This window comes from Oncorhynchus masou, chromosome 24, assembly GCF_036934945.1.
Source record: "Oncorhynchus masou masou isolate Uvic2021 chromosome 24, UVic_Omas_1.1, whole genome shotgun sequence".
Classification (NCBI taxonomy): Eukaryota; Metazoa; Chordata; class Actinopteri; order Salmoniformes; family Salmonidae; genus Oncorhynchus; species Oncorhynchus masou.
The window spans coordinates 90,697,785-90,714,490 of record NC_088235.1 but is presented as its reverse complement, the minus strand read 5'-3'; the positions used below and the strand labels follow the sequence as shown (position 1 = coordinate 90,714,490).

The 16,706-nt window shown below is 40.3% G+C and overlaps 2 protein-coding genes across 6 annotated transcripts in view; both read right to left on the bottom strand.

Moving 5' to 3' along the window:
• Nucleotides 1-484: 484 nt before the first annotated feature.
• On the bottom strand, nt 485-10,847 carry LOC135512992 (complement C1q tumor necrosis factor-related protein 7-like). Of its 2 annotated transcripts, none has more exons than XM_064935573.1 (3): nt 10,608-10,847; nt 4,841-5,080; nt 485-2,211 (listed from the first exon to the last, which is right to left on the bottom strand). In XM_064935573.1, the coding sequence occupies exons 2-3, from the start codon at nt 5,070-5,072 to the stop codon at nt 1,583-1,585; spliced, it is 861 nt and encodes a 286-aa protein (XP_064791645.1). In that variant the 5' UTR covers nt 5,073-5,080; nt 10,608-10,847; the 3' UTR covers nt 485-1,582. The 2 variants fall into 2 exon arrangements, with proteins under 2 accessions (XP_064791645.1, XP_064791646.1); XM_064935574.1 differs by lacking the exon at nt 10,608-10,847 and adding an exon at nt 5,489-5,565.
• A 1,455-nt stretch (nt 10,848-12,302) lies between these two features.
• The window catches only part of LOC135512988 (cytoplasmic polyadenylation element-binding protein 2-like), a 41,366-nt gene continuing 36,962 nt past the window's right edge, over nt 12,303-16,706 (bottom strand). For all 4 annotated transcript variants that reach the window (XM_064935564.1, XM_064935565.1, XM_064935566.1 and 1 more), the window contains one exon: nt 12,303-16,420. In XM_064935564.1, coding sequence (XP_064791636.1) covers nt 16,193-16,420 — 228 coding nt within the window. In that variant the 3' untranslated portion in view covers nt 12,303-16,192. The remainder of the gene's footprint in view (nt 16,421-16,706) is intronic.

The window sequence follows — 16,706 nt, the reverse complement described above, 5'->3', positions numbered from 1 at the left end:
GTATAGTTTAGTAACACTCTCCAGAAGCACACATGCAACACTCTCCCACTCTTCTCTCTCATATATGTGTTCTAGAACTGTATTTCCCCAAAGGCTCTACATGCTACAGCTGAGTTAGAAACATCACACACACGCCCCTCATGTCGGTACAGATTTGTTTCCGTGTTTATGGGCTCCCAACCTCTCCATACTCACCTGCAGAATTTTTATTAAATGAGAAAATACCTCTTTTCCGATGGTAAACATAACAAGAACACAAATAGCTTCTCAAATTCCAGTGATCATGCCAAAAACACAGAGGGAAGAGTCCAAGACACACCACTTTCATTCAGCTGGACCAGACCACAATGGTAATCTCTGGATAGTAGAGATACAGTAGATGACTTGATTACTTCTCTGCAGAATCAGACTATCTGCCATACTTATAGTGTTATGTGGGATATTATGAAGATAGTGAAGTGTAATGATTGTGCTGTTAGGGATGAAATGGTTTATTACAGCCAGTGTTCAGTAATGTGTTTAACATCTGTGTTACATTACACTTTTGGGATTGAGCATCTATATCATATCACCACACTCAAAAACAGTACAGTACTTGTGCCTTAAACTCTAATAATATTCAACTAATACTATTCAATACTTTAAAAAAATAAGGTACAGGGAAGACTCATTAAAGACTGAAGTAAATATCATAACATGTATTCATGAAATATATCAATCATAGCTTATTATCACTTAGATACTTAGATATTTTTCTCCCAAAAAACATTGTTTACTTTCACCAAACAAAAATGATTTCCTACATGACTTTACCCCCAAACACACAAGGTCATACACACACATCCGGAATGAATTGTGAATAATGATAAGAGAGAAAGTTACAGACTCACAAATATCATACCCCCAAGACAACCTTTACAATAATGGGGAGGTTAACATTTTTTTTTAAATTTATGCCTTTAACTTTTTCACTCATCATTACACACGATTCATTCAGGATTATCCGTAATCATGGTAACATCCACTTTAATGTAGAAGTGTTTAGAAACATATTATATTTCTTATTTACAATAAAAGTGACTCCAAAATGACACAATACATTATTTACCATTATTTTCTATTGGCCACATAATAATCTGGAACACAACCCAAACAAACAGCAAAAGCATCCAACAAATGTGTAGAGTCAGAAGTTTGATGTGATCATTGTGTGCTATGAATAGGGACCAAATACATAACTTTTTACTACTTTAATTCACATATAAGTGAATTTGTCCCAGTACTTTTGGTCCGCCAGAATGTGTACAAAAAGTGCTGTAATTTGTAAACTGTTAATCCGGTATGGATGAAAATGAAAGTTGACAGTCTGCACTAACCTCATGTATCATTTCAAATCCAATGTGCTGGAATACAGAGCCAAAACAACAACAACAACAACAAAAATGTCGCTGTCCCAATACTTTTGAAGCTCACTGTATTTATATAGAATATAAATAAAACATTATGAAATAGATACTCTAAATGCATCAAGGGGAGGCTATAAACTCAGTCCTCTCAGTTCTTTATTGAATGTAATAAGAAACTATGCATAGTCCTCTGCTAGTGAGTCTAGGTAGTTGGTGTCTGCATAGATCAGGAATCCAGAGAACAGGCTGTCAGACCACCCTGCATCTGCAAACAGGCCATTCTGGTCCTTGAAGAAGATCTCCAGCCACACCTCATCTTCTGGGTTCAGGAACATTACTAAGGACCCAGAGGCCACGTCATGGTTTCCTGTGTTTGCGTCAAATGTCTTGATGCGGTACTGTCCGTTCTGCACCAGCCCGATGGCCAGATGCTTGTTGGCCAGTGTGATGTCATAGGAGAAGTAGTAGATGCCTGGGTAGGCGCAGATGAACTTACCCGTCTCTGGGTTGTAGTGGCCCCCCTCATTGAAGAGGACCTTGTTGAACTTGATAGGTTCCTTCTCAGCAGGGTAACTGCTGGTGATTCCCACAGAGAAGGCTGCTTTAGGCACCAGGCTGCCACACCGGCAGACTCCTGCCACCCCCCTTGGCCCTCGCTGGCCCTTGTCCCCTTTCTTCCCAAGGGGCCCTGGAGGACCAGGTAGGCCCCCATCCCCGCTCTCTCCACCAGGACCCCTCTTCCCACCAGGACCCCGGTCACCCCGCTGGCCAAGTTTACCCGTTGGGCCGACTTTCCCCTTTACCCCTGAAATGGAGACAGTGTGTGTTCTGACTGACTGTAACTCCAGCTGTGTATTGCCATTGACACATACTTGAACAGTTATTATCACATTTGACCAGTATTGTTGGATTATTTGTAATATGAGTAAGCTGATTCCCTGTGCATGTAAAACCCTACTATTTAAGGATTAGTGAATAGGCTCAGTGCCAGTGGTGTAAAGTACTTAAGTAAACTTTCTTTAAAGAACTACTTAATTTTTTTTGTGGGGTATCTCTACATTACTTTACTACTTACATTTTGACAACTTTTACTTCACTACATTCCTAAAGAAAATTGTTATTTTTACTCCATACATTTTCCCTGACACTCAAAAGTACTTTTTACATGTTGAGTGCTTAGCAGAACAGAAAAATTATCAAATTCACACACTTATCAAGAGAACACATGGTCATCCCTACTGCCTCTGATCTGGCAGACTCACTAAACACACTTATCAAGAGAACACATGGTCATCCCTACTGCCTCTGATCTGGCAGACTCACTAAACACACTTATCAAGAGAACACATGGTCATTCCTACTGCCTCTGATCTGGCAGACTCACTAAACACACTTATCAAGAGAACACGTGCTCATTCCTACTGCCTCTGATCTGGAGGACTCACTAAACACACTTATCAAGAGAACACGTGGTCATTCCTAGTGCCTCTGATCTGGCAGACTCACTAAACACACTTATCAAGAGAACACGTGGTCATTCCTACTGCTTCTGATCTGGAGGACTCACTAAACACACTTATCAAGAGAACACATGGTCATCCCTTCTGCCTCTGATCTGGCAGACTCACTAAACACACTTATCAAGAGAACACGTGGTCATTCCTACTGCCTCTGATCTGGCAGACTCACTAAACACACAAAAAAAAATGGTGGCGTCTATTTTGCTTTATATTAGGAATTTGAAATTATTTAGACTTTTACTTTTGATGCTTAAGTATATTTAGAACCAAATACTTTTAGGCTTTTACTCAAGTAGTATTTTACTGGGTGACTTTCACTTTTACTTAAGTAACTTTCTATTAAGGTATCTATACTTTTACTCAAGTATGAAAATTGGGTAGTTTTCCACCACTGCTCAGTGCCTCACAGTCATCCTCGGTTATTATGTCGCCCTTGGAGTCCAGCCACAATCTATGTTTGACTACTGCACTGACTGTTGTACAGTGTCGTCAAATCTGGGATTGTATCAAACCAAACCATCACACAATAATTGTATTGGAGCTAGGAAATAATGGACAGGATGCATGTGTATGCATGTACTGAATGTGTGAAAAAAATGTGTGCCATTCTGATGTGTGTGAGAGAAAGAGTCCGTGTGGTATGTGCATGCCTAGGTTCCTCTTAAATGTGTAAGTCTGTAAAAGAACATCATGCAGAATGCAGGTACTGTGAGCCTGACATTTACAGCTCATTGACATAGTACATATTGGATCTGATAAGGTTTATCTTAAAGCCGTGTTGCACTTGGATGACACTAACAGACACGGACAAAAAAACTAAAAAACAGAGGCGGTGATTTAACTTTGTTCTTCCAAATATTTCAGCTTCCTTGACCCATTTAAAATATTATCTTTTGAATCACTCCAAAGGCAGGAGAACCAGGCATCCAACCATTGGGAAAAATATGAACACACCCCAAATAAAGGAAGCTGTGTGGGAAGCTCAGACACATGGAAACCTTGGTCTTAAAAAAACACCTGGTAGAGGTAGTTTTGATTTAAACCAAACATCACATACATTTTTTTGTCTGGATCCTAGTCTCCCTGGTGAAATATGGCTGTGTAGCTGATGTAGTTTGACCATGATTAATAAACCCAATTTCAGAGATCACTGGAGGGTCCCATTTGTCTTCTACATCAATCACTGAAGCCTCTTTAATGCCCTGAGAGCAAACCCATCTGCAGGGCAGATTCAGATTGTGAAATGCTTGGGTTAGGATAATTAAAAAGGACTGAAATGTATTTTTGGTGGTGTAAACTTGTCTTTCGATGCACTCGTTATAATGTTTATATATTTACTTACTGCCAAAAGGCCATGGCGTGTTCATGGAGGTAAAGTAGACAATAAGTAAATATACAGTCGGAGTCAATATTTGAACTGTTTGCAGGGGCGTCATCTACCCCAAAAATCTGAGGGGCCACAAAGTACGTGAGGATGGCTGGGGAGGTGATCTGGAGGGGGGCTACGTCTCTTGTCTGTAAGTTGGAGAATTTAGCATTTTTCACCTGAAACAGCTTTTTTCCTGCAATCTAGAGCCATAATCATTATGTTTAATTCTATATTAAAAATATGTTTATTTTTCTTCATATCTAATCAGATCTCTTGAGCTGTCTGTATATTTATGACGGGTGGCACTTAAAAAAACTAAAAACTAAATATGCTTCTCTGCAATATCCAGTACATTTAGTAAGTGCTTGCTTTTCTAAAGTCTATTAACCTTGCCAGCAGGCAAGCCAGCTAAGATACAGTAGTTCTACAAGCTAGCTACTCTAACTTGATTATATATTTTTACAATGTGCCCCTGTGCTACTTATGGGCATGATGCCTCTGATTGTGGGTATGTTTTATGGAGTTAGATAAGGTCAGTACTGTACCTGCTCCACCCTTCTCTCCTTTCTCTCCTCTCCTGCCATCTCTGCCATCTCTTCCTGGGATTCCGACGCTCCCGTTGGCCCCTGGAGGCCCATTGGGGCCAGGTTTACCTGGTGTCCCTGGCAACCCCGGAACACTGCAGATCAGACGAGGTGGAGTTCTTCTCACCTTGGCCTCCAGCAGCTGACCAATCACACACTGGCACAGAAAGGCCACACCTACCAACCGCCACATCCTCAGCTCTGTAGAGAGAGAAAAGAAAACGACCGCCACTTCATCAGACCTATTGTATAGTATTTGAAACACAACCTCAATGACCACATTCACAAACGGGTGACATTCTCTTTATAATGACAGAGTGTGCATGATCTGAGTGCATATTAATCTAACAAATCTGGAAACTTTCTTCTAAATTGAGAAAGAGCCCAGTTTAGATTCCAGTTCTTAGAGATGACCAGAAATGAAAACACAGCAGTGACCTGGCGGGAGAGGAGCATGTTCTAGTGCCAGCTAGCCAACAGACAGACTGAGATAAGGTTGGAGGGACTAAACACAGGAACCTGCTAAAATAATAAGCATTAGACACAGCACTATAAAACACAGCAGATTCCCCTGTAAAATAACATATGAAGGAATCAAGAATCACGCACCGCACTTCTCTCCTGCCAAACTACAGCCACAGCGCCAGATGTGGGTCCTAATGGATAACGCTGCGTTTTGGACTCTCTTTTTCTCTTCCTCTCTGTTGTCAGCCCCCCCAGTCGCATTAATGTGTTAGCGGCTGCAGCAGTGAGAGAAGCCTTTGCCTCGCTTCCAAGCCAATTCCATTTTGTCAATGCATTCCTTAGTTATGACACAACAGCCAGAACAACTATGTCAGAGCAACCCAAGGCTGAAATAACCCTCTGGACACAGACACGCACAGAAACACAGCCATGTTATCTGCTCTTGGACCTAAGAAACATTGACAGAACACAATAACAATCATGTTATTGAAAGAGTTGATGATTGCACTTAGCAATGAGATAAATGATGGTTTAGAAAGAGAGCGAAAGAAAGGTAACTTTGGTTCTGTAAGGACTGGGCAGCAAACCAGGGGTCATCAAGTGACTGTATGGATGGGATATAAGAGACCACATCATGGAAACCTTTCTTCCCTGGAACCAATACTGTAGCTAGATACCATTATGTAGCTAGATACTATACTGTAGCTGGATACCATACGGTAGCTAGATACCATACTGGAGCTTGATACCATACTGTAGCTGGATACTATACTATATATAGATACCATACTGTAGTAGGATACCATACTGTAGCTAGATACCATAGTGTAGTAGAATACCATACTGTAGCTAGATTCCATAGTTTAGCTGGATACCATACTATATATAGATACCATACTGTAGTAGGATACCATACTGTAGCTAGATACCATAGTGTAGCTGGATACCATACTGTAGCTAAATACCAAACCGTAGCTAGATACCATACTGTAGCTAGATACCATACTGTAGCTGGATACCATAGGACAGCTGGATACCATACTGTAGCTACATACCAAACTGTAGTTGGATACCATAATGTAGCTAGATAGCATACTGTAGCTGGATACCATACTATAGCTGGATACCATACTGTAGCTACAGTGGGGCAAAAAAGTATTTAGTCAGCCACCAATTGTGCAAGTTCTCCCACTTAAAAATATGAGAGAGGCCTGTAATTTTCATCATAGGTACACTTCAACTATGACAGACAAAATGAGAAAAAGAAATCCAGAAAATCACATTGTAGGATTTTTATTGAATTTATTTGCAAATTATGGTGGAAAATAAGTACTTGGTCACCTACAAACAAGCAAGATTTCTGGCTCTCAAAGACCTGTAACTTCTTTAAGAGGCTTCTCTGTCCTCCACTCGTTACCTGTATTAATGGCACCTGTTTGAACTTGTTATCAGTATAAAAGACACCTGTCCACAACCTCAAACAGTCACACTCCAAACTTCACGATGGCCAAGACCAAAGACCTGTCAAAGGACACCAGAAACAAAATTGTAGACCTGCACCAGGATGGGAAGACTGAATATGCATTAGGTAAGCAGCTTGGTGGGAGCAATTATTAGGAAATGGAAGACATACAAGACCACTGATAATCTCCCCCGATCTGGGGCTCCACGCAAGATCTCACCACGTGGGGTCAAAATGATAACAAGAACGGTGAGCAAAAATCCCAGAACCACACGGGGGGACCTAGTGAATGACCTGTAGAGAGCTGGGACCAAAGTAACAAAGCCTACCATCAGTAACACACTACGCCGCCAGGGACTCAAATCCTGCAGTGCCAGACGTGTCCCCCTGCTTAAGCCAGTACATGTCCAGGCCCGTCTGAAGTTTGCTAGAGAGCATTTGGATGATCCAGAAGAAGATTGGGAGAATATCATATGGTCAGATGAAACCAAAATAGAACTTTTTGGTAAAAACTCAATTTGTCGTGTTTGGAGGACAAAGAATGCTGAGTTGCATCCAAAGAACACCATACCTACTGTGAAGCATGGGGGTGGAAACATCATGCTTTGGGGCTGTTTTCCTGCAAAGGGACCAGGACGACTGATCCGTGTAAAGGAAAGAATGAATGGGGCCATGTATTGTGAGACTTTGAGTGAAAACCTCCTTCCATCAGCAAGGGCATTGAAGATTAAACGTGGCTGGGTCTTTGAGCATGACAATGATCCCAAACACACCGCCCGGGCAACGAAGGAGTGGCTTCGTAAGAAGCATTTCAAGGTCCTGGAGTTGCCTAGCTAGTCTCCAGATCTCAACCCCATAGAAAATCTTTGGAGGGAGTTGAAAGTCCGTGTTGCCCAGCAACAGCCCCAAAACATCACTGCTCTAGAGGAGATCTGCATGGAGGAATGGGCCAAAATACCAGCAACAGTGTGTGAAAACCTTGTGAAGACTTACAGAAAATGTTTGACCTCTGTCATTGCCAACAAAGAGTATATAACAAAGTATTGAGATAAACTTTTGTTATTGACCAAATACTTATTTTCTACCATAATTTGCAAATAAATTCATAAAAATCCTACAATGTGATTTTCTGGATTTTTTTTCTTCTCATTTTGTCTGTCATAGTTAAAGTGTACCTATGATGAAAATTACAGGCCTCTCTCATATTTTTAAGTGGGAGAACTTGCACAATTGGTGACTGACTAAATACTTTTTTGCCCCACTGTAGACACCATACTGTAGTAGGCTACCATACTGTAGCTAGATACCATAGTGTAGCTGGATACCATACTGTAGCGAGATTCCAAACTGTAGTTGGATATCATTTGGCAATCATGATAGGTCATGAGGCTTAAATCATACAGATGAAGTTAGACACTTTGTTACACACCACATGGAAACATAATTGACTTCACAAGTGTTGTTAGATATGCTTCACAACAGTAATTATATTTCATTCTCTATCGTAATTATACTGTAAACAATATGCATGTATGGCGGTAATGGTTGGCAGCTGTGGAAAAATGCTGTGGGAAAATGCTTGGGAGTTTATCTTCAGCTTAATATACACTTAGTGTACCAAACATTAGGAACACCATCCTAGTATTGAATGGCACCCCCCCCCCCCCCTTTTGCCCTCAGAACAGCCTTAACTCATCGGGACATGGACTCTACCAGGTGTCGAAAGCGTTCCACAGAGTTGCTGGCCCATGTTGACTCTAATGCTTTCCACAGTCGTGTCAAGTTGGCTAGATGATCAATGTCACTGGAATGATGGACGAACTAACAAATGCCAGCCCTTGGCCAGTCCAGTGTTGTGTCGTGTGATTGGTTGAGCATTCTTGTGTACGTGACTTCAAACAGATGTGTTGCAGAGACGTCGCTGGCTAGCCGGCTTGATAATTTATAGCTCAGTGGCTTGAACAGCATGCACTGAACGACTTGGTAAACCCAGCTTCAACTTGATACAGGAAAATGCCTGGGAGTTATCTTCAGCTTCGGCATGTATAATGTCGTGTCGTTAATAACTGAGTGTACCAAACATTATGAACACTTTCCTAATATTGATTTTCCCATTCGTCCTCTGAATGGCACACGTACACAATCCATGTGTCAATTCTTTAAGCTGTCTCCTTCATCCACACTCATTGAAGTGGATTTAGCAAGTGACATCAATGAGGCATCATAGCTTTCACCTGGATTCACCTGGTCAGTCTATGTCATGGAAAGAGCAGGGGTTCTTAATGTTTTGTACATTCAGAGTATACAGTAATGTAACAAAAACCTGAACCATGGATTCAAACAGGTACAGTTATGGATATTTGTGAGATCTGAGTATATTAATGCCTGTAATTTTGCTCTTTGTTGTTGTGTGTATACAGTATGTCTGGGCAATTGGGCGTGAGCATGTTAGCTCTGTGTGTCTGTATGTTTGTACATCTGTTCCACGTCTTTGTATCTGACAATAGCGTGTGTTTAGGAATAGTGGAACTAACATTGGGTTTCCATGGCTATGAGTTTTTTTTAAATTCTGCAACGTTTGTTGTGAGATGTTAGAGATACAGAATGAACACTGTCCTGAAGATGGAAGACTTGAAGATCATGATCAGGGGAATCACAACCCACGGAACATAATATAAATCATTTGTGTAAATGCTTTATTCTCACACATGCAAATGATTTATAGTCCACACACACACACACACACACACACACACACACACACACACACACACACACACACACACACACACACACACACACACACACACACACACACACACACACACACACACACACACACACACACACACACACCAATGAACATACACTCACAAATTCACATACTGGTGTAAACAAGCTCAGCCAGCACTGTGAAATAGATACCCCCTGGCCCCCCATTATTAATTAGGGATATTTACGCTAAAGGCAGCTGCTCTCAGTGGAACATGTTTTTCGATTTGAGGGTAGTACGGTAATGTACTCAGCATAGAGTCAGTGTGAGAAAGGCCCTCTGAGGGAGAATCCCCACCCACCATTTCTGCCCAGCAGGGATGATGTCATGACTGGGACCTACCCATCATTAAAGCACTGACCCTGCTCTACTCTCAGATGCATGCATTCTCACACACAAAATGTTCACCTAGGCATACACACACTCACACACACAGAAAGAAAGGACAGAACTCACACATTCTTAAAAGCATAATGCCATTATTTTTATTGGTACACATGCTAAAATGAACATTATTACCTGGGTGGTTTGAGACCTGAATGTTGACTGGTTGACAGACGGGGAATATCAAACCGTATACCAAGGGCATGACAAAACATTTATTTTAACTGCTCTAATTACATTGGTAAAACGTTTATAATACCAATAAAGCACCTCAGGTGTTTGATATATGGCCAATGTACCACGGCTAACGGCTATGTCCAAGCTCTCCACGTTGCATTGTGCATAAAAATAGCCCTTAGCCGTGATATATTGGACATATACCACACCCCCTCAGGCCTTTTTGCTTCAATTAAGACAAAGGTGATGACCAGCTGAGGTTGTTATTTTGAGATGATGAGAGTGAAACAGCATGCCAGCGTCTCTGATCTATTCTAAAAATGTATGGCCCATCCAATAACTTATACCCCAAAGTAAAGAACATTAGTTTTATTTGATTATAATGTGAGTGATCATAGCACTGGCATACTATATGTATGGTATTAAGAAACATGCAGATGTTACGTTTGCCAGCTGATTGCTCTTACCACAGGTTGAGAGCAGCTGCTCTTGTTGACTGCTTCAACAACTTCAAATCAGTATAATTGTGTCAATCCTCAGATCTCCTTCCTGGTCACAGTCCTGTGTCCTTGGTGATGAGAGATGAGTAGAATGTCCTTGGATAACATAGTCTCCTTCTCAACCTCTCTGTCTCGCTCTCCTATCCTTCGTCTTTGTAGGGCTCCTTCAAACATTTGTGTAGGGCTCCCTCTGTCTCTCTGCTCCCTCTCAGAGTCTTGATTTGTAATAGTAGCCTCCCTAGAGTCGTTCAAACCTCCCCCTCTCTGTTTCATTCACACCCCTCCCTCTTTCTCCCTCATCCACTTCCCCTGTCTCGTTCTAAACTTTCCACAAAGCAAAACAACTATCACCAACTCAAGGACTGACTTCATAAGTTCAGAGTGCAGGCTTGAATACACACCCTTTCCACCAGTCCACATTAAAGAGTCAACTACTGACATTATACTTCATTCTGGAGTGTGATTCTTGTAACAGCATGATCATTCAGAAATGTTTTTTGCAACTGAGAAGTTGCAGCAATAGCAATATTTAGCCTCTAGATGGCGGTATACTGCATACGCACTAAAACTACAGGTAAGTGAAAGAATAATAGGAACACTTGAGTAAATGAGGAATGCAAAGTATATTGGAAGCAGGTCCTTCCACACAGGTGTTGTTAATTAAGCATTTAACATCCCATCATGCTTAGGGTCATGTATAAAATTCTGGGCAGGCCATTATTTTGGCTACCATGACTATGCAGTAATTGATTAACAATGCCCCATCCACAGGGCATGAGTGGTCACTGAATGGTTTGATGAGCATGACAATTATGTAAACCATATGCCATGGCCATCTCAATCACCAGATCACAACCCAATTAAACATTTATTGGAAATTTTGGAGCAGCGCCGGAGACAGCAGTTAACAAAACACCAAATGATGGAATTTCCCATTGAAGAATGTTGTTGCATCCCTCCAATAGAGTTCCAGACACTTGTAGAACCTATGCCAAGGTGCATTGAAGCTGTTCTGGCTTGTGGTGCCCCAGCATCCTATTAATACACTTTATGTTGTTGTTTCCTTGATTTTAGGACTGTGAGGAGGATGGCTATGGTATAGGGCCTTTGGTATTGGGGTGCTGTAAGATGGGCTCCTGGCTGGTGTTTGGCTAGTGACACACAATCTCTCCGTGGAAGCACAGGCAGGTGTTCTGAGTGTGCAAATGACGGCCACCTTTACCCTGGTAATGGTCACATCTGGCCACCTGTCAAAACTGATCTCCAAACCCATTTACTCTGAATCTACCCTTGCCTCGCCTCACTCCCATACTCTCCCAGGATCCTTGCTGTGCTAAGTAGTTTACCATATTGACTGCACAATGACCCTGGCCATATATTTACTAGTCACAGGGGAGCCCAGCCTCTGTCCGGGTCTAAAATGCATTTAAGACCTTCTCAAGAATAGTCGCTGTTCTATAGATTCAGAGGAGGCATATACTGATTAATATCACTCACTACACTCCTATTCAGACATACAACTAGAGGACTCCTTGTACAGTTAGGCTAGTAAGCAGAGGGTCATTTCTCCCTGTAGAGTGAAGTCAAAGTATACCTACGCAAAAGCAATGTCATCCTAAACAATAGGCAAAGCCTTTTGACAAACACAAAAAGGCAGGCATGTTGTGTCTGAACAGAATGGGTCTTTATTTATTCAGGAAATGAAAGAAAACAGATTGTAATCAACACCCCATTTAAATACAAAACAAAAATTAAAATCGACATGATATTAATTTTGCATATCAAAGAACCATTGAGTAATAATTACAATCCGAACACCTCATAAACCACTTTTGTGAATTCATACACAAACTCCGATTTAGAAATGAGTTACTTTAACAATATTACAAAGATTTAGCTTAAAAATAATTCAAATTAAAATAATATCTTAGCAATTGGCATCTTAAAATTATATATATTTCCACATAAAAATACAAAATAATATCAATGACATATAATATGAAAAATTATTCCAAGTATTCTGCTTCTATTAAATTAAATAAAAAACGGAATAAAATTAAATAGAAATATGCATGAAAACTTCTCTCCTTTTGGTAGCAAAACACTATCCAAAATAACTACAATCATTTACATCAGTACAAAGATATCTGGATTGAAAAATAGTTGCAATGAAAAAAAGGGGTTTCTTTTCTGACAGTAAAAAATGACACTGTGGATCAGAAATCTGCAAAATATGCAATGAAAAAAATAAATCTGCATTAAAAAGGTTTACACTGTAATTTTTACTTTTTATACAAACATTAGAAACAGTATTGCACGTCACAACACATATTCGAGGTTAATCAGCCTTTCAAAATGTGTTATATTCAAGTTTCAGAGCATCTATGAGGAGAGGCACCGTAGGCCTCGATGCAACAGGGGGAGAATCTCAAGTGTCTTCCATGAATATAATAGAACCCTCAATGTTTCCTTCCTTCAAATAAAATATGTAAATGTGTACTTGTATATTAACCATATTGATATATTAAAACAGTCATATATTGATACATCAATTACATAATTATTTGTTCAAATCTTTTGTTTATTTTTGTCTTTCAACAGAGCCAGACATAATTAGAATATTAGGGGCACTAAAATGTGTGTAATACAACTACTACTACTACTACTACTAATAATAACCTATTGAAATAGAAAAATACAATCAAAATCAAATAGTTATTTGTCTACAAAAATAGTGAAATAAATATGATTCTTACAAAAAAAGACACACACATACAAAGTAACAGTGTTCAACTTGTAAAATAGGACCCATTACTCAACAAACAGCACAAGGAGTCGTGTTACATGTCAATGGTGACAAAGTACAAGAGAGCTCTGTTCTGTTCTGAGCACAACACCAACCACACCACGAGAGCCGAGGCCCCCGGGACAAAGAACAAACAGGGTGGGGGCTTAATAACGATCCTTCATTTGCTTTGAATGGTTGCTCATCGTTTTTTGGCCACCATTTTCTCTAGAGCCAATCATCATAGCACAGTACCCTGTGGCACTTCTTCCTTCTTTCAGTTGACGGAGAGACTGACAGACAACAGGACCCCCTACGAATACATTAGAACATATTAGAATACTGCTTCATTCACATAGAAAAACCTAAGACCAATGCCTCCTCACACAATTTCTTAAATAAGTCATTATGAAAAAATAAAATAATCTGGTAGAATTATAAATCGGTAGAAGTTCGGTAGAACTGAATCTTTTAAGAGTGATTAAATTGAGCAAAATAGGTTGTTGCCCAAACCATGTCTGCATTGAATCAGCTGACTAACTGGTAGGGTGATAACGAGTCAAGAATCAAATAATCAGAGGGAAAATATAGAAAAGGTAGTGCATAATATATTATCAAAAGTGATTAGAGAGGCAGGGGACAGAGAGGGGGTCCCAACTCACAAGTTAAAGACATGAACAAATAAACGATCTAATAGGTGAATAAATTAACATAAACAATCTTATATCCATGAAATAGTAGTAGTGACAGTACACACTTGACCCCTGAACCACGTCTAAACCGCATACCAAGGACTGACTCCACACCAGGAAACACAATGACACAAGGATAACAGGGATATTATACTGTAGAGATACAGACATATACAGTACCAAACAGCTGGCTAGTGCACCAGCAGGTCATTACTCACAGAGAGACAGGGTCACAGTTAGATAAACAAAGAACACAGTTAATCATATTCTGCAGGCCAATTTTTTAAATTTTAATTATTTCCCCATCACTGAAAATATATGAGGGAGTGTGTCTTTGTCATCTTGCATTAGCAGGACATAAAACTGGATCACTTTCTACAGGTATGTAGTCTAATAACTTGTAACTACAATATGTATGGGAGCCTGGTTGTTTTGGAGAACAGTGTATCAAACTGAGTAGCCTGATACACAACTCAGGAACAGATGTTGGACAGACACTTTCTTAAGGATCCTTCTTCTTATGGATCCTTCTCTTGTTCAACATTTGAACAGTGGTTTAAATTGGCCAACTAGCCTAACACATGGCATAAACACACATCTCCCAGTCTTATGCCTGTAGAAATCAGATCCAGCCTGGCTTCTGTGTATGCTTTCGGTCTGCAAAGGGTTATGCTACATTAGAGTAACCTCTGGAACTATACAAAGGTGAGGAGGATAGGAAGGGTGAAGGCAAAATGTTGTGATGTTCTCATTCTCCTCTAGTTTACCTACATTGTTACTAAACTAAAACCTCATTCCACACACCAACAAGATTCACACAGACAGCACAGCCACGACACAGACACTAACCACTGACTGAACGCCACTCAGCTTCTCAACAGGGTTCATTACTCCATACAAACCACCACATCACAAAATGGTGGCATCCACTAGTTTAGAACCAATATCGCTTTTCTTGTATAATAAGTATGTAAATGGTTCAAACAACAGATCAACATCAATGCATGCAAGATTTTTGAATGTTAAGTCGTTTTCATGTATTTTCCTTTATCTTCATTTTTATATATATTTTTTCTTACACCTAGGCTTCTGACATTTTTGTTGTTGTTGCTATTCAAAGTAGGATTTGAGTGTTTTCTGTTATATAGTTTCTGTAGTTTGTTCTTTATCCTACATGTATTGGTTAAGTCTATCTTGCATGCAAAGGGTGTATAGACACAAACATGCACTTCAATTTTCACATTCTATTCTTCCATGGCAATGGGGGCCATGAGTGTGTGAGTGCGGACTGCATTTCATTTTTCAAGATTCCGGTTTATAGCTGGCGTTAATATATACCACCTATACATCTATTCATATATTATATATAGCAGCAAAGCTTCTAATATAGCTTGTGATTTAAAAGGTTAAATAGAATTAATAAAAACCAGATTCATATTTTGAGGTAATATTTTTTCAGGTCAAAATGAGAGCAAAAATAACCTCCAAATTTTTGTAAATGGCTTCCCTGATGGGGAAAAAGAACAAATGATTATCAACAATAAAAAATAAGAGTTTGTTTTGTGTCAGAAATTTATCACTTTTATGCTTTACTATCGTTTTGTTACCTTTGGTAAATGACCTGGGGCAGGCGTTCAGATTATAGAATCAAGGTTTTCCCAGAAACAAGGGCACGCTACACCCACTAGGGGGTGGCTAGCAGCAGACAGACAGACAGACAGATGGGCTGCTCCCATGCAAAAACATTCTCATATCTACGTTAAATCTCACATATAAAAATAATTTGAAAAACCTACAAAAAATCAATCTCTTTTTAAATCTCCTCTTAAAAAACATTAAAGTACCACAAAAAAGTTGTCAGAGCCTGAGATGTATGGGGGGTTTTGGTGAAAAACTGAGGCTTGTAGTGTTTGGCTGCTACAAAAGATATATATACTGTATACTGTTATGTACTCTATACTGATAGCTTAGGGTAAGAGGCAGAGCGATGCCCTTTTTCCTGCCTGGCGATGTCTCTCTTCCTTGACCGTTCCTTCTGACTGTGCCGCCATGGTGACGTGTGGTCGCGTTCTTCTTCAGTTCCAGCGGAAGTGGATTTGGCGTGGGCGATCAGCCCCCTCTTTGACCAGCGGCTTGTGGAATTCCCGGCCGGCGCGGGAGTGGATGTTAGCCCAGCAGAACTCACAGTAGTACTGCAGGCAGGTCACGTTGGCGCAGAAGAAAGGGGCAAACTTCCCACCGCAACGCGCACCCTGGCACTCATCACACAGCTGGTCATCCAGAACATAGGGCTTTACCTCCACCTGTAAGGGTACAGGGACATGGAGGGGATGAGAAGAGGAATACACAGTACATTGCATGTACTGTAAAAGCACTGAGCACAGGTAGAATACTGAGATACATGATGAGAGATGAAGAGGTTCCTTTAAAATGATAGAGTAGCTTGTTTGAAGCTGAGAGAGAGAGAGAGAGAGAGAGAGAGAGAGAGAGACTGGAAATGGGACTAATTCAATCAGCACTAATAAGCTTTCTCCTCTCCATAGCAACCACCGTCAGACTATCTGTGTGTGATGCTATTGGAACACACAC

Coding starts and splice junctions, on each gene's coding strand:
- LOC135512992 (XM_064935573.1), bottom strand. CDS start 5,072: ATGTGGCGGTTGGTAGGTGTGGCCTTTCTGTGCCAGTGTGTGATTGGT. Junction 2,212..4,840: donor AGGAGAGAAGGGTGGAGCAG/GTACAGTACTGA, acceptor TCTCCATTTCAG/GGGTAAAGGGGAAAGTCGGC.